General features: G+C 37.1%; 1 protein-coding gene across 2 annotated transcripts in view; it reads left to right on the plus strand.

Moving 5' to 3' along the window:
• Positions 1-3,376: 3,376 nt before the first annotated feature.
• hmcn1 (hemicentin 1) overlaps positions 3,377-22,186 on the plus strand; it is a 67,150-nt gene continuing 48,340 nt past the window's right edge. For both annotated transcript variants that reach the window (XM_017420545.3, XM_017420546.3), the window contains exons 1-6: positions 3,377-3,743; positions 16,876-16,946; positions 19,098-19,256; positions 19,348-19,470; positions 19,925-20,096; positions 20,491-20,597. In XM_017420545.3, the coding sequence (XP_017276034.1) occupies positions 3,482-3,743; positions 16,876-16,946; positions 19,098-19,256; positions 19,348-19,470; positions 19,925-20,096; positions 20,491-20,597 (894 nt within the window). In that variant the 5' untranslated portion in view covers positions 3,377-3,481. The remainder of the gene's footprint in view (positions 3,744-16,875; positions 16,947-19,097; positions 19,257-19,347; positions 19,471-19,924; positions 20,097-20,490; positions 20,598-22,186) is intronic.

Consider the following 22,186-nt stretch of genomic DNA (forward strand, 5'->3'; position numbering starts at 1 on the left):
AGGACTTTGCAGTGTCTTTGCACCTGCACAAACAGACATTAAAATAAAAGGATCATTTTACCTTGTATCACTGGTATCATTAAAGGCCTAGCATTCCTTGAAGGAACGCACATCACCCTCTGCCTTTCATGCCAGAGTTTTAAGTTTTATGTTAGCTAATGTTGATTAGCTGTGGCAGCCATCTTGAATTAGACTGACTCCAGTTGTAGACGTCCATCCATTAACTATTTCCAGAAAGTTTCACTGAAATCCATCCAGTGGTTCACGGGACATTTTGCTAACAGACAGACAAAGTTGACTCCAAAGAGTTAATGGTAACATTTTAAACAAATGTTCTGCACAATCTGTTAGTGCTCAGAATACACGCTGGTAATCAGTCTCAGCTACCACCACGCCAAATTTTGCATAAATATCTCTAAAATGGATTCAGTTATAGCATTTCTTGTGTTATTTGAGGTCAGTTGGCTGTGGCAGCCATCTTGAATTAACCTGACTCAAAAGGTAATCTGTTGTTGATTACTTTCTGTAAGTTTATTAAAATCTGTTAAGTGATTCATGATATATTTTGAAAACAGACTCCTGTAAACACACAGACATTCGTTCGTCTTCGTCTTTCGGCAGCAGGTGATAAATATAAATACAGGATCATAAACAAATGAAACAAATGTTTTCTGTAATGTTTTTGTTCACGGCAACAAAGAGCCATGTTTGGTACTGATTAGTGATTCATTGTTTCTGGGTGGCTGCCTTTTAAAAATGCTGAAAACCTTTATAGTCACAAGATCACAGACTTTTATTGGATCTGTGATTTGGAAAGAGAATCAGCTTTTTCTCAATACGGCATTTATTCTGAAGGTCTGATAGTTCATCTGTTCTAACCTGTCTGTCACAGTTTGCTCAGTTTTCCATAGAATTGCATCATAAATTATGTTTATAATTCAACAGTGTGTTAACTGCTCTATTGTTGCAAATATCTCTGAGATGAGTCAAACATCACGTAGTTCAAAAGGAAGTAAAAGACTAAGTGAGCGTGAACTTATAATAAATTATTTCCCTTCTGTGTGTTTTTTAGAAACAGGATCTGCCTGTGAATCCTGTTGTTTTTATTTATTTAGAGGAACATGTTGAGTCATCGTCACAATGCATATAGATATTTACAAAGGTGTAGTTTCCAAAAGCTCTGACCTCCGTATTTGTTTGTTATGCAAACCCTTCATCAGCCCTCTCTCTGCCGAGCAAATCTTGGTCAGTCAGGTTAGATTGCCTATTTGAATGTTTCCATTTAACTTTCCGTCCACATCTTTCTGTGAATATCTGCTGAAACTACCTTAAATTAAAGCTTGACACCTGTACAGAGCTCAGACATTTTATATGTGGTAAAACAACATAATTTAATAATTATATCTGACTTCTTGCGCTTCCTTTCACTTTTTAAATTACCTTATGTGACCTTTTCTTGTATTTCCATAAAAAGCAGTTGGCCGTATAAGCAGCACTCTAGCTCCTCCTGGTGCTAAAAACGTGCAAATTGTTTTCAAGTTACAGTTCAGAAAGTTCATAAAACATTTAATACTTGTTCAAATGTGTATAACTTGTGTAACAACAGACAAATGTAGTTGTAATGTTGTTTTCGATAATCAGAAGGTATTTTACTTCTTGGCTGCAGGACAAAATCTGCTGCTGCTGTAAATCTTTAACAAGCTGGAGCAAAAAAAAAAAAACAATCAAATTCTTATTAACTGTTCATTTTACTCAGAACGCACACTCTTTTTCATCCAATTTCTCTTTGTTATTATTCCAAACGACTCTGGAATAATCTGCAGATCACCATCAGACACTTCCCTCGCTTCACATTTTAAAGAACTTTAAAAAACGAACTGGTAAAGGAATATTCTGGTCTTATCTCTTATAGTTTTATTCCTGATATCTTCTGTGTTTTACCACATGCTTCATTTTATTCTATGTATACAGGAACTGTGTTTAAAAGTGTCTTTAGCTGAAGTGTTTTTGTATCGAGACTTTTATACTGATTTGTACTCACCCCGCCATCTTGACCAGGACTTCCTGGAGGGACTTTACTGGTAAAATCATGAATAAATAAAATAAAATTAAACAAAATAAAAATCTGGAACCATGTAAGCTGAAGACAATTGAACACTGTTTTTTAATCCAGTGTAAGATTTGACATTTTTCAACACTGATGTGTTGTTTTAAAATGCTTATAACTTTTATCTGTTTTTACTTATTTTAATTTAAAATGTCATATTAGGACATGTGGTTTATCCTAAAACTGGTCAGAAAGACACAGTGTTTCTGTTCAGTCTTTGTTTCCGAAGTCTTCAGCCTGTCAGGAATCAGTTCCACTTTCTGTCTTAGACGACCTTTGGGTGGTGAAAGGTCAGGTGGTCGAGATTAAATTGAGAACAGATTTATTTTCAAACCAAGAGGAAACAAGACTTCAGCCCAAAGCTCATCAGGCTAAATGATTTAGGAAACTAAAGGCTGAATGTCAGGTGAAAACCTGCACTTTGGCATCAGATAACAACAATGGAGGGGTTGGAAAGTAAAAGGATTTTATTTTAAATATCACTACAAGTGCTCAATGATACTTAACCCTTTTAGTGTGTTTTTTAAAAAGTAGATAAAGTTTTCCATTTATTTTCGTAAAAATTCCAATACGACCAAATAAAAACAATTAGGTCAAAATGAACAGTTTGTGATTGATAGTCTTTTTATTCTATTCATTCTTCCTCATACAAGTCTTTTAGTCAAATTATGAGATTTGTTTTTACTGTCTTGATTTTACCTAAGTGTTTATTTAACAGTGTCCATGACACACATCTATTTTTATTGAATTCCTTTGGCCAAATATCCTGCATATTTACACTCTGTCGAGATTTATTAGTGTGATGTCATCTGACAGCCGCTAGATGGCAGTACAGACATCCACATAACTAATTAGCTGTTATTTTTCTGTATTTTATTTTTATTTTATCTCACTTTAGTCCATCACGGGGAAAAAACTCATATAAAAATCAAATCAACATTTTAAATTAACTTATTATTTTGCAAACTTGGAGCAAAAACAAGTTATCTACACTTCACACTAATTTCCTTCAGGGGATCAACAATAGATGTTTCTGTTTTATCTTTAAATGGCTAATGCATGAAAATGAAACATTTACAGTTCAACTGTTGGTGAAATAAAGTAACATAAACCTTGCGTTGGTTGTTTAGGAAACAGAAATAACGCGCCTCGCGCACACGGGCCTGCCTCCAGGACAGGAAAACCTCTCGTCCAATGAGAGGTCTCTCTCTCTGTCTGTCTCTCTCTCAGCTGCTGGTAGTAGAAGTTCAGCTGACAGACCTGTGAGACTCTCCTGCACAGTCCAGCAGTCCTCGCTTCATGCCTGTCTCTGATGTCTCTGTCTCTATGCGGTGACTCAGTCTAGCTCTGCCTGAGAAGACTCTCGGATCTGAAATGGGCTCCAGATTGATGTGGACTTTGCTCGTCCTGTCAGTGGTTTCTGCAGCTGGGCAGGAGGACGCACCAGGGGCCCGGGGTCCAAATGAGGACATCCCTGAGGGCGCGTCCACCCTGGCTTTCGTCTTTGATGTGACCGGCTCCATGTACGACGACTTGGTCCAGGTCATCGAGGGAGCGTCCAAGATTTTAGAGACATCCCTGAGCAGACCGAAGAGACCTCTGTTTAACTTCGCTCTGGTGCCCTTCCATGACCCAGGTAATGCAAAGATTAAAAATAAATAAATAAATCTGCAGAATATTGAAGTTTATTCTTTGTAGACCAAACCAAAGCAAACAGAAATGTCCGCCCTCTGAGTGCCTAAATGTTGCTGACACCTCTGGAGGGAGGTTAGTCTCTGCACACAGATGTTTTAACCTGATGGTCACTATCATTATCATTCCATCAGGGCTGACTGTAAAGCTGATGATTATCACTCTGAGAGCAGTGATGCCTGCAGGTCAATGGGTCACTTAGCAGTTTGAGTTGAACACTCATGTAAAATAATCCGTGTTTAAGAACTAGAACCAATATCTGATGAGAACAGAGTCCTCACTGAGATTCTTAAACCACAGCTGGACTTAAACAGATGACTAAAGATTGAGAGTTTTTAGTGATGTGTGATGATTTGCATTTGTTTTACAAACTAATTTCAAAAACACAGATGGAGACTGCATGCCATCTCATGTCATGGGTTGATTTAGATAAAGTGGAAGATGTTCGGCTGCTAAGATCATTCAGCAATAACCTGCAGCAGAGTATTTAAAGTTTCTAAAATGTTGTTTTCCAACAGTTTGACCTCTGCACCTGGTTGCTATTTTTGTTTTCTTTTTTAATTCTTATGTAGTTTTGTTCCAGAAAAGTTTTATGGTATAGCGTGGACTTCTTCTCTGCCTTCACATCTTTAGATGCAGCTTTCATCCAAAGGTTACTTTGTGAACGTTTCATTAAAATCCATCCACTGGTTTATGAGATATTTTGCTAATGCTGGACAGACAAATGAACACACACAGATACTGATATGAGCAAAAACAGTATTATCTTTCTCCCTCAGGCATTGGCCATAAATAATAAACTTGAAGGATGAAGATAATAAATTAATGCACAGATAATCTGCAGGGAAGTCAACAATTTATCATCCAGATATTTTTTCTGCTGATTTTTAGCAGTTCCCAAATTCCAGTGAAGCACATTTTCATAATCGCTCATTTAGTCTGAAAGATTTGTGCCTATGAAAACATTATATTCAAGAAAGAAATGGGTTCAGTATAAACAAGTGTAAAAAATGAGGCCTTAATTTCTTTGTCTCTGGGCAGAGAATAAATCTTAGAACATTAGCAGATGATTGAGGAGCTGTGATGAACTGCGTTTCAAACATGGCAACCACAGTGGAAGAATGAAGGATTTTTAACCTGCAGCTAATTCCAGGACTCACAGAAACATTTCTCCGTCTTGGAAATAATTATAAGATTCTGTTTTTCAAGTGAAATGCAACAACTCAAGTTGGAGTTTTAGTGTCAACTTCTCTTCAAAAGCCTCTCATCTCTGCGTTTGTCCTTCATCAGCAAGTGACTTTGGTTTGTTTGCTTTTCAAGATGTTTACGAGGATGTCAGAATGCATTCTCCAAACCCCCCCAGGGAGAAAAAGGAATGGTTAGCGTTAGCAGGGGTAGCTGAACATTTTTCCAAATGTTGTTTTGATCCTGCCCTCTCTGTTTCACTTTCTGTCCTCTTCCAACAACACCCCAGATCCTCAGAGAGAACAGGTTTTGTTTTTTGTTTTCATTGGGACTTTTTCATTAAAGACGTGTTTTACTGTGAAAGAGTTTCTTCCTCAAACTCAGCGAGATAACGCCGTCCCTCCTGTTTGATTTGGCTCCTTTATAACTCAGAAGTTACTTCTTTATTTACACTGCAATCTGACCCAGTAAACACCAGAGTGTGTGTGTTTTTAGGTCTGTGCTTCTGTTAGTTTGTGTGTGTGAAGTAAAAGTGTCAGGAGGACGCCTGGATATTGGGGTCAGGCCTGTGTGGGAAGATAATCAGGAAGCCCCCTCCACCCCCTTTCCTCCATCCTGCAGGGAGAGAAAGAAGGAAAGAAAGAGGATCCTTCACAAGTTATTTTACTGAGGAACAGGGCTTTCGAAAGTACTGTATGTGAGCTCTTTAGTGACGAATCTAAGCTGAACTTCAGTCAGAATGCAGCAGTTTTAGTTCATACTGTGGTTATTTTTGATGAGGGCATTCATGTGATGAGAAAATTCTCACAAACAGTTCAGACAAGTCAACAAAAACGGGTCCAACAGGATCAAAACCCTTCAGTTCCCCGAGCTGCTGCTGTTGGAGAAGCAAACTTGACTCAGTATTGTACCCACTTTGTACCCGCCTTGGCAGCCTCCCTCACTTTTATGGTTTAATCTGCCGGAGTACACTTTTGAAGTGAAGACAGGCACATTTGGACCAGTTTTTAATAATGTGGGTGTCTCCAATTTGTCTCAAGAGTGCAAGACCTGTAGTTTGACAACTGCACAGGAGCTCTCCTCTGACAGAAAACATGGCCAGGTGTAAAAACCACGCCGATGATAAATAAGATTTATTAAAATACTGCTCCAAGTCTGCCCATCTTCATTTCAGAAGTGTACCCCGGTAGATTAAATCATAGACATCACTAACTAGTTCAAAACAGGGATAAAAGGCAGAGAAACTGAGAGATAAACCCACTTTTCAGCTAGAAATTTGAATTGCTATTCTCTTGGAATAGAGCGTGCTCTGTCTGGTAAAACTCTCTCTCTCCTGTCCTGAAGCCATCTTTTGTTCTCGCTTGTTTCATTTTCATTTCACAATATTTCAGTCATTTCCAGTCATCCGGCATCAATCAAAGAACTTCACATTTAAAAGGGAAAGTTACCACTGAAATGTCATCCTTTACAGCTGTAGTATGAGGCCTTGGCTTTGTGTTTGAAGGTATGAAGGCTAACAGCTGGCTGATAGAAGAGATCTCCAAAGGGTGTAATCAACGTATAAAAGAGATCTGGCTCAAAAGCACTCCTCTGCTGTTTTCACTCATCTGAAATATTTTAGAAGTGCTTTGTGTTCCTTAAAAGCTCAAACCAACATGGTAATACACTTCTACTGTATAAAGTCATGAACAAAGAAGAGCAACAGTCTAAAATTATTACACACATTATGATGTTAAGACATTTTAAAATTCAATCACCAACATCTTGCTTGGACTTGTCTTATTTGGACTTCATGTTTGTTTCTGCTGTGTGCTCCCAGCTGATCGCCTGCCTCGCTCACATCTTCCCGTCTCTTGTTATTAGTTCGAAGGAGATGGTTGTGGAGTGATGAGAGGGAATGGTGGAATAGTTTCTACCTTCTCTGCGAGATCAAAGACTCTCATCTCAAAGCTTCCTTTGTTGGGTTGTTCCTCCAAGTTCCTTTTTCTCCTTTGTTTCCTTCTATCCAGAGCACTTTTTTTTTGTCTTAACCACCCCGCCCGTGTGAGATTACAAGGAGCCTGCATTTAGCTGGACAGAGTCAATAATGATGCTATTAGGCAGGAATGCCAAAGGAGAGAGGTGGAGATTTTAGAGATTTACAAAAGGAGATAGGAACACAAAGAAATGCTATGAGTTTTTATACGTAGTTTTATGTTTGCAGACCTTCTCTGGAATAGTGAAAGCTTTGCCTGAAAAATAAAAAAGATATACACCACCGTGCTTTCTTTTTATTGTTTTCAAGCTGAAGTTAAGCAGTTTTAGAGATTCCAAGGTTTATGCAATTAAAAGGCTAATAATGGTTAATGAATGTTTTTATATTTTAGGTTAATGTTTTATATGCAACATGGATTTATTTAGAATACATGATCCGGTAAAGGAGCATGTTTAAAATGAAACGGGCCTCTTTGTTTCCCTTCAGGCTCTCTACAAGTTTTCTTGTTGAACTCTGAGCCTCATTCTGAGGTCGTGAGATTTCACTGGTCCAGTTCAGGACCTGCAGGACTTTTTTTTTGAGTCACTGTCTGGGCTCTTGGCGCTTGATTTTCTCTCTGTCCTTTGGACATTTGTAACCCAAACCTTGGATTGAGACCTGTTTGAAAAAAAAAAAAATTAAAAAGCAGGGTGACTCTAGAGTCATTGTTTTGCTTCTGTAACAATAGAAAGTTGGACTAATTCTTATTTCCAGCACCATTAACTTCTAAACAGGCTATCCAGCCACTATAAAATTACAATCATCTCTTACTGTCAGCAGCAGAAAAAAGCAGACAATACATTACAGATGCATTTTAATCAAAACAAGCCAAACTTTGAACTGGAGAAGTGTTTAGAAACCATCAATAAAGTAACATGAAGATAGCAATTTTCCAAAAAACATACAAACTAAAGGAGATAGATGTAAATGGCACAAAGATTTATAAATATCTGATGGGATTTTGGTGAAAATAGACATTAAAAAATCTATTAAAAAAGATGAATTTGATAGAATGATTACATGTGTGTAAACAGAGATGCTTTGCTGTACAACTAAAATGTATTTTTTCTATTCAAAGACAGAAATAATTGCTAAACGTCTTTAACTTTTGCCATGTGTCATCAGTGTACAGCGCTCTGAGTCCAGCTCCAAGTTGGAGTCAGGTGATCCTGATCAGCGCTGCCTCATGTTGGTGGGCAGCAGCTTTTATATGTTGTTCATGTGTCTGCTACAGTAATAATGTGTGGCTGCAGTAAATAATACAATTTTTCACATATAGCTGTGAATAAATATTAATGCAGGACAAAAGGCATGTTTTAGAAAGCTCCTTTTCAAACTGTGGAATCCAAGTGGATCATTTCCAGCTGCTTGTTCCAGTAATACCAGCTGCACACATACAGTACGTGTTCTGTATTAGTGTTTGCTTGTCAGCATTTTTTTCTTTAACAATCACAATAATAAGCAGCACCCGCAGCACTCATGTTGCTGTTAAACGAGGGCTTCCCTCAAAGCCAGCATTTTCAGATTGATGTCTGGACATTTTTACAGAGGAAACATTTTTCCTGAATGTTTAATTTTATTGCTTTACATCATGCGTTTAGGGACCGGGGGTGGGGGGGGCTCACATGGAACACATTAGGTTTACATCCATACAGGCATGAATCCAGCGGTAAACCTTTGAATGATTTGGTATGGCATGACCTCACACTGGCTGTGACTTCCAAAGCTGTTTTCACTGAGTAAGCTGGTCTGGTACACTCCAGTCGAAATGTGCAGGTTTAAGGAGCGTGGCTGGTTTCTAAAATGATTTATTGCAAGTGATCTGCATCTTTCAAATAATATTAAAGGACTGGATTTTTGTGTTATTCTGTTTCCAGGACATGAGCTCTCTTCATGAGAACAATAAATGTGTAAAACAGCTGGATTGAAACTCTTTGCAGAAATGGTACAACACTTTTAAAGTTGTTCTACCCATAATCTCACCTATTACAAAGTATGTTTGTCCTGAAAGTTAAATAATAAAAGAAGGTGACTTTTTTATTCCAGCCTTAAAAAAACCTCATATCTCACTGAGCTGCGACTGCTCATGAACAGCATTCCCAAAGAACTCTCCAAAATGTTTCCAAATGTTTGCAAGGAGTTTTAATTTCCTGAGCATGAGTGGCAGAGGCTTGCAGCCTTGTCGCTTGAATTTTCCATCCATCCATTCATTTTCTTTACCCGCTTCTCCGCGGGGAGCTGGTGCCTATCCCCAGCAGTCGCTTGAATTTTGAACATGTTAAAAACAATTGTGCAACAAATTTTCTCTCAGAATAGTTAGTTGTTAATAGAGTTGTTGCAGGAGTCTTGACCTCGTCTCAGTTTAGTTTCCATAAGTTTTAGATGGCTAGAGTTGTATTTCTACAGAAAACATTCAAAGCTAAGGTCTAAAAACCAGACCAATGATGATCATTAAAAGAAAAGCTGGTCCAAATTTACCTATCTTTATGTACTCCGGTAGATTAAATCATAAAGTAAGTTAGGTACGATGTGGGACGAGGTGAGCAGTGAAATAATATGCATGACCTAGTGTACATGTTTGCAAACTGTGCACATAAAAAAAGCCCATGATTTAAAAAACTGACCACTCAAAACGCATCCCCATGGCTCGTTGATCTCTCGGTTAGAAACACTCAAAACCATTAATGTATGCATTTTATTTTTACAGTGTAAAAGAATTTTATAAAGATACTTTTAATAATTTCTTAAAAGAATTTTTTGACTTGGACCGTCATGTTTTCATTCAGCAGCAATCTTTTATCCATCTTCAGTTTTCTATTCATGTAAGCTATAAGAAGACATTATTCATGAACAGAGTTTTATAGGGTGATAATGTATCAGTTTTACTTTTACAGCTTGTTATCTTACCTCAGAGTAGTTAAAATAAAACATTGTTGTTGGTTTTGTTCGTTTCGGCCTGTTTTATGGGGTTTATTTTCCTGAAAAAGACCAGGCGAGACATTATATCCTTGTAAAATGTTAACGATGCTACAACAGCAGGAGCACAAGTTTACATTTGGTTATGTCTTTTTTTACAGTGTAAGCAATGTCTCCTAACTGAAAGCAGCCACATTATTTACTGAAATAAACAAACTAACTAGTTTCATTCAAAAGCCAAATAAATCATTTTGAAATAGATTTGGTTCATGTTAAAGGTTCTGTTGCTTCTTTTTTGTATTTGGTCATTTCTGTGTCATTTCATATTTCGATGGTCTTTATGGTACATTTTTACTTTTTACCCATTTCCCCTCAGAGAAACTTTTGAGTTGTTATTTGAAAGGAAGCTTTACTGGTGCCTCGTTTATATGCCTGAGCCAAAAGAATGATTAAAAATCGACGCAAGGGATCGAATGCAGTTGAAACAATTCATCCAAAACTACTGATGTAGGAGATTTAAAGGGTTTTAACTAGTCCGAATCACAAAGTGTGTCTGAACCCGACAACTGTTCAGGGACTCACAAATACAAGCTGCAGGGTTAAAGGTCAGGCTGTCAGTGCTCTCTGCCCCCAGCCTCTATAAAACATCTGCTGAGGGACGTCATGTATCCACCTTCGGCGTTCTAACATCCTCTTTGTTACCAACCTTATGTCTTTGTTAGAAGTGGCCATGTTGCATTTTACGTCGAGTAGGCAGTTTTGTGAGTAATGTGTTTCTGAAAGTTGGTGTTGAGTTCCATTCAACAGAGCCGTAACCACACGTTTTATTTGAAGCCTACCAAGAATGTATTTATTTTTCCCTGTGATCTCATGAATTTGTTGAGAATCCAGCTGCCTTCAAACTTATAAAATCTTCTTGTAACAAAACCTTTGTTGAAAAGGTTTGTATACAATGTACGTACAAACTACTAACTTGTATATTTTTGCCAAATGCTACTCTCTTATGCATCGAGTTATTTATTTACATTTTTCTACTCCTCACATCAATATTTGCTTGTTTTCATCTTTTAAGACAGAGTGTAGGCTTTCACTTAATTACAGACTGAAATGGATCTCATTCAGCTTTTTCTTTGATGTTTTCTTTGGAGAAAGTCCGTGATTCACGTCACTTTTATTTAAATTTAACCTTGTGGTTCAAATTAGAACCAACTTGTGTGCAGATATTTGTCAGCAACAATAATGAAAGGGAACCCACTAAATGCAAACAAAATAAACAGGAAAACACTGAAAGTTTTTATACAGCATCAGAATATTTACAGATATGCAGTAGTAAGTTAAATTATACATGCATGTATGACTTTTAGATAATACTAATCTGTTTGTGACTATTTCACAACAGAACATGTAAAATACACAGTTACCTGATTAGATGTGGTTTAAAAAACTGATTCAAATGACTAATTGTGTTGGTTTATTTGACAATCTTTCTCATATAAAAGAAGGCACAAACATAATTCATAAATCTATATATATTCATATGCATTTAAAATCCTAAACAGGCATAACATAAATTACTATTTACTGAAAGGCTTGTTTGTTGCCTGAATGGCCGCACAGCTAACCCACATTAACCCAACGTTTCTGTATATTTACATGCACAGATTTTAATAAACCTTCATCTCAGGTTGTATTATCCTTCGTTTCACCTCTAGCATCACTTATCCTGTCACTCTGGTGACTATTTGAGGGCCCAGATCTGTCATCTGTCTTTGAAACATGTTCTCCATCGTGCTGTGCAGCTGTAAGGGATTACATGTCCATGTGTGGTGTGTGAATTAATTGCATCTTGCTTCACTCGTGTGTGCAGGGCTGCTCGTGATCATTTGAAGTCATGAGTGCCACTAATAGATATCGTTTGGTTTTGTGTTTATTGTGGGCTCCACAGCGTTATGCAACCTTGTGAAGAAACAAGTGGGGAACAGCTGCAACCAGCAGAGTTTAAACCACTTGGTGGTCTTTCTCTTTGTGGTGAGAAGTTTCCATCACAAGTTCGCAGTAAGGCCTCCTGACAGCTCTGTTGCTTTGGGCCAAACCTCTGTCGTTAGGGAAGTCAGGCAGGGTAAGAACACGCAAATTTGAAGACCTACGGCAAGTCGGAGGAGTTGGGAAAAGAAAAAGATAATGTGAGGCATTGTTTAAAAAACCCCCAAAAAAACCCATAAAAACAGACACAAACAGTTCAATGAAAACACAGAGGGATGAGGCAGAAAGCAGAAGCAGGTGTCTGCATTTCACAGGATGCAATTTATTTCAGAAAATTGTAATTTATATTGTGTTTAGTTATTACAGTGCTTTACGAATAGAAATAAATTATACCTATGATACTAGACGTTATATATAATACTAGTGGTTACGAATGCATAAAAAGGAATGTGTTATACCAATTTCATGGGTGTTTTTTTTCTGGGAATTCTAATTAAATGCTCCATTTGGTTAGTTATTCTTTAAGCAATTTCCTAAGAAAATAAATAAATAAAGTTAGAATGCATGAAGGAGGAAGAACAACAATACTATAATGATTAACGTTGTAGAAAGATGGTTCCCAGTCTGAATCTCACTTCTGGCCTTTATGTGTGGCATTTTCATGGTCTTTTTGTGCCTTAACGAACATGCATGTTTACTGGTGATTTTAAACTGAACGTAAATATATAATATAAATGTTTGGGTAAAATATGATGCCTCAAGGATGCACAACAGGATAAATCAAAAATAAATCTTTATCAATGGAACCATTAATAAATAAAAGAGCAAAATATATGGTACAGATGAGAAAAAACAAAAACTATCTATGTTCCATCTGTAACTATAATCATATAAAATATAGTGCTTTGACTTTTGAGGCTAAATTTCCTGACAGAACAGATTTGTGAGTGAGCAACAAGAACGTGGTTGTCAACATAAACACCAGACATAATCAGATCTAATTTCCAATAAATAGAGATTATTATCCCATCAGACTGACCATGTCCTTTCTTTAACACTATGCCTTTCAGAATGTCACAAATGCACTTCGTTTAAAGCTGGGAATCGTCTTTCACACGGTTGCAATTTCCTGTTTGGAAAAATGTTTCAGGCTGATGTCATGAAAGAGGTCTTGGTGAAACTCTCCATTTTGAGCAAATGTAATTAGGGATTCAGTTAAGTGTTTTAAAGAAGAATGAGAAAAAAAGACATATTTAAACAAAATGTTCACAATAAATAATTACATTTAAATTGTGTTGTTTTTTAATTCTCCAGATTTTAAAGTGCTTGTGTTTATACATGCATTTGCATCCCCAACAACACCTCATGTGTCTGGAAACATGTTTATTGTTGGACTCTTTCCTCAGTGACACGCTGTAATTGGACCGTGTGCTGTTTCACATGTGTTTTCTCAGCGGTGTTGATTAGGTGAATTATACCCCATAGCTGTCTGTCAAGATGACAGCTGCCCTCATTCTGAGCAGACCGACAGAAAACTCTTCACAGCCTCTGCTGCTGGTAAAAGCTGGACCTGCTGCATCGAATCTGTAGGATAAAGCCTTTTATTTAGCTTTTTTTTTATTTAATGACTAATACTTGCATAATATTGGCTAAAAATAATGCAAAGCTTTATGACTGTTTATATTTTTGTGTTTTTTAAACAGAGTGTATACATTTTAGACTCTCCCAACCAGTAATGAATAAATCCAGTCTTGACAGTAACATTTAAAGGGTATTTTTATCCATGCGTCTGGAACACTTAGTGATACAGTGCATGCAACATGGTTGTTTTTTGTGTAGGTCAGCAACCACATGACATCACGGTGACTGTAAATTATAAATAGTAGGATGTGTAACTCATAACCACGTCAGCCTCTAACGTTGTATTTTGAGACACGTCAGCCCATCCAGGCGTAATATTTCTGCCTTACCCATTTATTGTTTAACTGTTAAACCTATTGTAGAAAAGTGTTAAAAATCCAAATCCTTTTACAGCAACACATTGAACACATTCAGAAACATAAGATGTTTAGTTTCAGCATCATCACACAACTTCCAGGACCCAGCTGTAATGAATACTCTGAATTCTGTGTAGGCATTTAATTTAGTAAAAGCCGTTTTAGAGCAGTCTCCAAAAAGAAAGCCTGTTTGAATAAATAAAGTTCTACAAAAAGAGTGTTAAGTTCGCAGTCCACATGTTGGCATAAATATATGAAGCTGTGAGCTGTTTGCCTTTAAGCTACGGTATATTTTGTTGGCTCAGCTTGACTTTTTTAGGGCTGTCTTTATTGGCTTTTTTATGCATTTACCTTCAAACCTGAAAAAAAAAAATTGTGGCTGTAAATTGAATTCCAGCCACAGCCTTTTGAACCCGCCCTCAAGGAGCGTAAAACTTTTCCGAATGCTCAGATTGCATCATGGTCATAACTTTGAAGAAGTGTCTGTAACAAATTATAGGTAAAGACAATGCTTCTGCGTATTGGATGTGAAGCAGTAGCTTGTGAAACTCTTTTTTTTATTGTAAAAATTCTTGAACTCAATAAGTCAGAAGTGATGTGAATTTCCCATGATTTGGCCTTGAAATTCCTGACTGCTGATGTTGTGCTCACTGCAAATGATTCTCACCAAATTACTTCAATCCAGAATGTCAGAGGAGGTGAAACTGAGTTTGGATGTTTGCCCGACTCGTTAGATGTTCTGTTAGTGTTTAAGTCTGCATTCAGGAGCAAACTTTACAGATGAATGCTACAGAATGCCTTTGTTACGTTTGATTGTTTGGTTTTACTTCTCTCATGTTAACAACTTGCTCCACCTCAAGATTAATATGCAATACAGATCCTGATTGTGTTTAGTTTGTGGTTTTCAGTCTTCAGTTTTTGTTTTTGCCACACAAAGACACCGCTCTTTTAAAATAAAACCTGGTGATTTTTTATCCATGAGATCATCTCTATAAATCCTGAATGAATCCTGCTCAAATCCTCACTTTTAAATAAATGTGCGTGACTAAGGTGTGAAAATTTGTTGCAGTTTGGTGTGATGTTTTAGTCTTTTTGGACATGAAGATAAATAATGGTTAGGATGTACAAGGTTAAATAAACCAAAAAGTGCAATGACAAATGTAATGACAAACAGCAGTTATTTTAATATGTCAGAGTCAGAGATTATTACACTTGTAGGTTTTGAAGAGATTTATTACATCTCGTGCTGTTTAGAGGTCAGGAGTATTAGCTGTGGTTTTCCACACTGCTGGTGAAGAAGAGAGAGCGGCTGTGGTCCTAAAGAATCATTACTGCAGCCATGGGAAGTTCTCCCTGAAGGAAAGACATGTCAACTTTTCCGTCTCTGAAAAGTTTGGCTCCAAACCTGTTCCGTCCAGAGCATCGGGATTCATTTCCATGTTAGTTTTTGAAAGTCTCTCTGATCTTCACCAATGTTCTTTAACTCCGACTTGATGAGTTGCAGTTATACCAGAATCTGGGTCATTTGGAAAAAGATGATTTGGTTCTTTATGCAAGGTAATTTAAAAAAAAAGAAGAGAGAAGCACTTATAATATAAAGGAAGCTTTTAATAGACAGTATAATAATTCTAATACTTCATGTTGTGTAAGAATAAATTAACCATAGAGTTTGAACTTTGACATAAAATAATTTTTTCTTATGTATCCTTTGGCCTTCAGGCCGATCTGAGGATTGTTTTAAAACTATAACCTTTCTCAGGAGTCAGGGATTCTTGTAATTTGCCCTTTCTTCAACAAGGGAACTCTTGTTTTCCACTCTTTCAGTTTGCTTGCATGTGCAGAGCTGCACTGTGTGTGTTCTTCTTTTTTAAATCCTATCCCACCGCACAGCTGCAGGAGCTGAAGTCTGAAGATTGGGCTTGAGTGCAGTTTTAGCAGCTCATTAACAAATAGAGTCAGCGGGGAAACAGAACACAAGCATTGTTATTGGACTGCATGGTTAGATGGAGTTTACGATTATTGTGTGTGGTTCAGAACTTATCTGGGCCCGTTGCACGTTCTTCCTTTGCATATTTGGATCTTCTACATGTTTTTTATTTCTTCTCACCTTGCTTGTTTGCTGTTTGATTAGGGATAAACTAACCCTGGGTGTGTGAGTGTGTGTGACTTTCATGTTTGACTCTGTAATATATTAATAACCTGTCCAGGGTGTACTTCACCTCTTGCCCATTGGCTACTGGACATGCAGTGGGCTCAGTGTCCCCACAGGACCTATAAAGACACTGTCAAACATGTGTAAACCAAAAAAACTGTCTTTCTAATGCAGCAAATTACACAAGAAATGGCAGGAAGGATTTTTCACTGCAGAGATTAGTATTAAAAAAATAAAAATTGAAAACAATTGCTTGAACTAATTTGGGGATAAAATTGTAAACATCAGGTCCAACTTCTTAAATGTTAATATTTCATAGTTTTTTATGTCTTTTATGTTTGAGATTTAATTGGCTGGTCAGACAAGACATTTGAAACCTTTATTTTTTACAATTATCTGAAGAGTTGTACACATAACTTGTGGTTTATTTTATGTAAAAAGTATATACTTCTAGGTAATTAAGGTAATTATTATCCACCGTTTGTAGATGATATTGTTATTATTTTAACTAAAGTATAAATCAATGTCTAATCTGTTTTATTTTTTTACATCCCTTGTTTTGATCTCCTTCTATCATTCATTTTATTAGTATTTATCTTCTGCACAAATACTTCTTCCTTTTTTTCCTGTTAGTCAAATATATCTTTTTTCCTGTAAAGTTTTTCCTCACTGCATTTCATACTTTGACGTTTTAATCTGGACATCCTGTTGGCATTTGCCAAAACTAATATTTTGCTCAGGGGCAGAAAGTAGGGATTTCTAAAATGCTTTCAGTTACGCAGCTAATGCAGACTTTTGATCACACTCCTCTTGTGCTGTTTCCTTGCAGAGATTGGACCTGTAACAATCACAACAGACCCAAAGAAGTTCCAGCAGGAGCTGAGAGACTTGTACGTTCAGGTGGGTTCAGAGCATCGGCTGTAGTCAGGACGCTCAGGTCATCTGGTCCTGATAAAAGCAGCAGCAGGCTGTGGTCATTCATACCAGACATCTGGGCTGGACAATCTGTGAGCTGTTAGAAAATGACATCAGTGACTGGATGATATAAAGTCTTTTAGGAAGTCTAACAGAAATTAATCAGAAAGTGACAGACCTTATTCATGCAGCTCGACAAACAAATGCACAAACAACTTATTTAGTTAAACAGGACCACTTTTTTGCTAAGTTTAACTGTCCTGCAGCCATCAAAAGAGAGACAAAGAGAGGTAGAGACGTCTTTGTAACTTTGGGTCAGTTTGACCTGAAGGCCACGAGAGGCTTAAAAAGCCCTGGAAATTATTGTGTTTGATTTGAACAAAGAACAAATCCATTTACTTGACAGTAGGACAGTCAGAGACAATTCAAAGATTCTTTGAGGAAAGACTTTGGCATGTGACCTGCATACTTATCATGAGGTTATTGTGTGCAGCATAGAAATAATTCATTTTGCTCTCACTTGCAGCTTCAGTCTGTTTTTCCTCCCTTCACCTCCTCACCTGCACATCTCCTGATGAGATTTTGGCCAAAGAACATGGAAAAAAAATAGCTTTTAGATTTTACCGTTTTTATTAAAATTGTAAATCTTCGGTCAGAGTTTTGTTCTCGAGTGCTTGGTGTTTTGAAGAATAACTGTGCACATGTGGTGTTAAAAGGTTTCACACTGGGAACACAAAGAAAATGGGGGAGAGCCAGTTGCCAGAGGGAAGCTAGGATAGATGGAGGATTCCTGTCTATTCACTTCCACTTCAGCCCCCAAACTAGAATCATGGGTCACTCCATTCCAGATGTTGTTCCTGGGGACAATGGGTCCTGGTGAGCTGCTGAAATCAGACAGATGGACGTGTGTTTATTAGAGGCACAGCATATTTGTCTCTGAACGCACAAACAAGACAAAGATTTAATATTTATGTTCTCACACCTTTTTCTGTTTGTTGTTCTTCCTCATGAGGTTGGAAAAGTATTACATTTTTACAACTTTCTTGCGCAATATTTTTAAGACCACTAGTTTAGTAGCTGTTATAGATCTGTAGGATTTATTTCTATCAGTAGACAGGATGTGATATTTGGGCTGCTTTTCGTTATTGTAAAGCATTTTTACTGGTTTGTAAATCTCTCAAATGCAACTTATTCTAGGTTTTTCATTCAAAAGAAAAATAAACTAAAACCAAGAGAAAGCTGAATGAATTTGCTGAAGAAGCTGAAACTGAGTTGTTTAAGTTAAAAGAAGCAGAACACTAACCAAAAAAAGCAAAGCGAGAAGTTAAAGGTATCAAAAGGTTAACCGAAAGCAGAAAGAAAAAGGCTAACAAATGACTAAGAGTAACAAAACTCCAAGAGCTAAAATAGCAGCTAGTTATAAGTAGCAACAGGGTAGCTAAAATCTAAAAGTATCAAAAGGTTGGCTAAAAGGTAATGTAGCAAAAGTCCAGCTAAAAACTAAAAGAAGACCAAAATAAAGCAAATATTCTCAAGCACATTTCAAAAAGAGCTACATTTTTGAAGGAATTAGAAAAATCTTAATGTATTTTTATGGCAAAAACATTTGTAAATAAAGTTAAATATAACATTTATACAAGTATAAAAGCTGCAAAAACCAAATGTCGTAGTATCCATCTCCTGAATAAGCTGAATGATTGGATTTATGAATGGCAAAAATAGCAGAAACTATGCAGAAGTAGTTAGATTACAAAAATGTCTGAAAAAAAACAATAATTGTTTGAGTGCTGAATCAGCATTCATACAATAAATCAAAAACAACTCAATAAGAGAAGCCTGCTACCACTGGTATTGTTTTTGACATGTTTTTTGATCTGAAGAAGCCAAAGTAGAGCGCTTTAAATGGTGCTTGTGTTTGATGGAGGTTTTATTGTGATGTTGGGGTTCTTTTCTCCCAGTGGTACTAGAGTCAGTGAATGCATCATAGCATTGATACAGTTACAGAATTACAGAAGCATTTTTGATGAAAACATTTTTTCATAGAACTAGTTTTCAACCAATTTACAATAACCTTATTTGCAAAGTCACAAAAAACTTCTGGGTGATGTTCTTTATGATATTCTTTTTCCCTTGTAGGGAGGTGGTGACTGTCCAGAGATGAGCATTGGTGCCATTAAAATTGCTTTGGAGATCTCCTTGCCAGGATCCTTTATTTACGTCTTCACAGACGCCCGTTCCAAAGATTACAAGCTGGCCCATGAAGTCCTGCAGCTCATCCAGCAGAAACAGTCACAGGTTTCTGCAGCTCACATTATCTAATCTGTAATTTCTTTAGGTTTAGGATCAAAGAGGGCCCATTTCCATGACTGTTTCTGCATGTATTCAGGTGGTGTTTGTGTTGACGGGCGACTGCGATGACAGGAATCACGTTGGTTACAAGGTTTATGAGGAGATTGCCTCTACAAGCTCTGGACAAGTCTTCCATCTGGACAAGAAACAGGTCAATGAGGTAAGAGATTTGTGGACTATGACTACATCACTGCACTTCTGTTATTGATCTCTTCATCTCTTTCTCTTCAGGTTTTAGGATTCATAGTAATTTCAAATGTCGGCTCTTTCACATTGTTTGAAAACAGTCTGTTTATGCTTGTTTTTTCACATGTGGATCTTGTACAGAAGTGTTTGAACTCCGGATAGGATGAGGAGGAAATACGAGGCAGAGCATGCAGGGAATGTTTGAAATTTCCAGATGAAAAAGCTTTCACACATTTAGTGGATGATCTTACATGCAGCTGGGGGAGCACATATGTGTTTTAGCCATTATGTTATTCAAGGGATTATTTTTCTTTCAAAATCAGTGTGTGAACTTCAAGAATATTATGCATTTAATTATAGTTAGAGCTTCAAACAGAAATGTAAATTCTAAACTTATCTGCACCTTTTTATCTCTTCTTTTGTTACAGGTTCTTAAATGGGTAGAAGAGGCGGTGCAGTCCTCAAAGGTCAACCTGCTGTCCACAGATCATTTCAGTCAAATCAGCAACACTTGGCAGATGTCCTTTGACCCCAGCCTTAAGGAAGTTACCGTGGCTCTCAGCGGCCCAGCACCTAAAATTGAGATAAAAGACCCGCAGGGTATGATGATGATACTGCAAATATGTTTAAAGAATTTCACAGATTTTTTTTTTCAAATAGCAAACTAGTCCTGAGTTTTAACATTTTACTAGTATGATACAGATACTTTGTACCAAACGCTTATAACTGAAGCAAATAAGCTGATTTTCAAACACTGAGGAATCGGTACAGAACACAAAACAGTTTGAGTAAATCAAAAAGCAATTCCTTTTTTCTCTCTATCATATGTCAGATTCCAACATCTGTGTTCCATACACCCTACACATGTTTTTTAACTTACATTATCTTCACTAATCTGTACAGCATATCTTGAATCTTGCAGCAGTGCATATTTCTATTGATGAAAGCTGCAGAAAAGGTAAATAACGGTCAGTATCTTTTTCTTGGCCTCCAGGAAAGTTTGTGGGGAAGAATGAGGGCCTGACTGAACTTTTGCACATTCCCAACTCTGCCAAAGTTGTCAACATCAAGGATCCACAGCCAGGGATGTGGTCTATCAAGGTAAACAAGTCATTGCCTACCTGGACATGTGTGTAAAATGATGTGCTTCTAACAATTCCCAGAGCTAAGATATTTGCAGAAAGTTTCTGCTGCAGAAAGTTTAGTAATATGTTGTCTAGAAATCAAAACTGGTATTCTCAGAGGGAGCTCTGACTTTGAGGAGGGTTTATGAGTTTAATAGCTGTGGTGATATAAATGCATGTTGAAGTACAGTATTGTGTAATCAGTTTAACAAACACGCTCTCTTGTATGAGCATCTTTCAGCAACCAAAACATGATCGAAAGTACACATTTGTGCTCTGAGAGGTATTTTTTTACGACAACCACATTAGATAAAAATAAATAAGGTTCAAGGCAACTGTTTTCAACACAAGCTGCTACGTTGAAACAGTTGGCAACATGCTGTCAGTGAAATACCAAACAAATCACTCTTAACTGTCTGTTCTGTCAAAACCAGATGTTGGAAAATGACAAGCAGATTTACCAGAGATGTTTGTTGATGGGTCATCACTGGCTTGTGTATTCTTTGTAGCCCTGTATTGGGACAGTTTCACTTCCTTTTACATATCTGTGTTTTGTGTCAGAAATTTGACTCATCTAAAAGAAAGAAAAAAAGGATGAAAAGCATTAATATCTCAGTACTCCCTTTCTAAAGCCACTAGCTCACTGAGCTGCAACTAGTTGGCAAAAGTCTCCAAAGTGTCTCAAATTCCTTGAGTGAGTTGCAGGGGTGCACATTAAAAAAAAGAAAAGTGTGGCATATTTTCCCCCTCATTTAGTCGTCACTGGCGTCTTGACCCATCTCAAGAATGTTAAAGCTGTATTTTGATACCTGCATGGGGGCTTTCTTCTGACAGAAAACATCTGAGGATAAAGTCCAGGTATAAAAACCACAATGATAATAAATACAAATTAATGAAAAACTGGTCATGCCCAACAAACAAACAAACAGGTCAGCTATAGAGGAAGCACAGAGCTTCAACTATGACCTGGTAAGAAATACCTGAAAGCCCTGAGGAGCAAATGAGTTCATATAAAACAGATGGGATGATTAACAAATTAGGGCCAGAGCTGAAACAAGACAGAAGCAAATCAGGAAACAGAAATAAAGAAAAAATAAAGAAAATACAACAGAAATACCTACTATGAAGCAAAACAAGCAAACAAAACTAAGAAAAACCTAAAATAACAAAACCATAAATTCATAAAATACATAAAAATACATAACACAAAACCAGTCTCATGCTAAACAACACAAAAGTTGATAAGGATAGAAGCAAGTTCTAAATAAATAGATACATAATAAATCCTTTCTTTTTCTAACTTCACGGCAGTCTCTTGTACGCTATGATTACGTTCGGCAAAACTAAACTGTTGTGAAATACAGAGAATCCCCTCATTCTCTCTCATTTAAGGCAATTCTACAGTAAATGACAGTTCAGTTCTGCATGCCTTTTTCTGCACTGCAAAACTATCAAGATGTTTTAAAAGATCAGGAGTTTTCATCTCTCACGAACCTATACTTCAGAGTAATTACTCCGTCTCTATCTCTGCAGAGCTTCAAAAGGCCTCCGCATGATGAAGCCCAT

This window comes from Kryptolebias marmoratus, linkage group LG24 (genome assembly GCF_001649575.2).
Source record: "Kryptolebias marmoratus isolate JLee-2015 linkage group LG24, ASM164957v2, whole genome shotgun sequence".
NCBI classification, from domain to species: domain Eukaryota; kingdom Metazoa; phylum Chordata; class Actinopteri; order Cyprinodontiformes; family Rivulidae; genus Kryptolebias; species Kryptolebias marmoratus.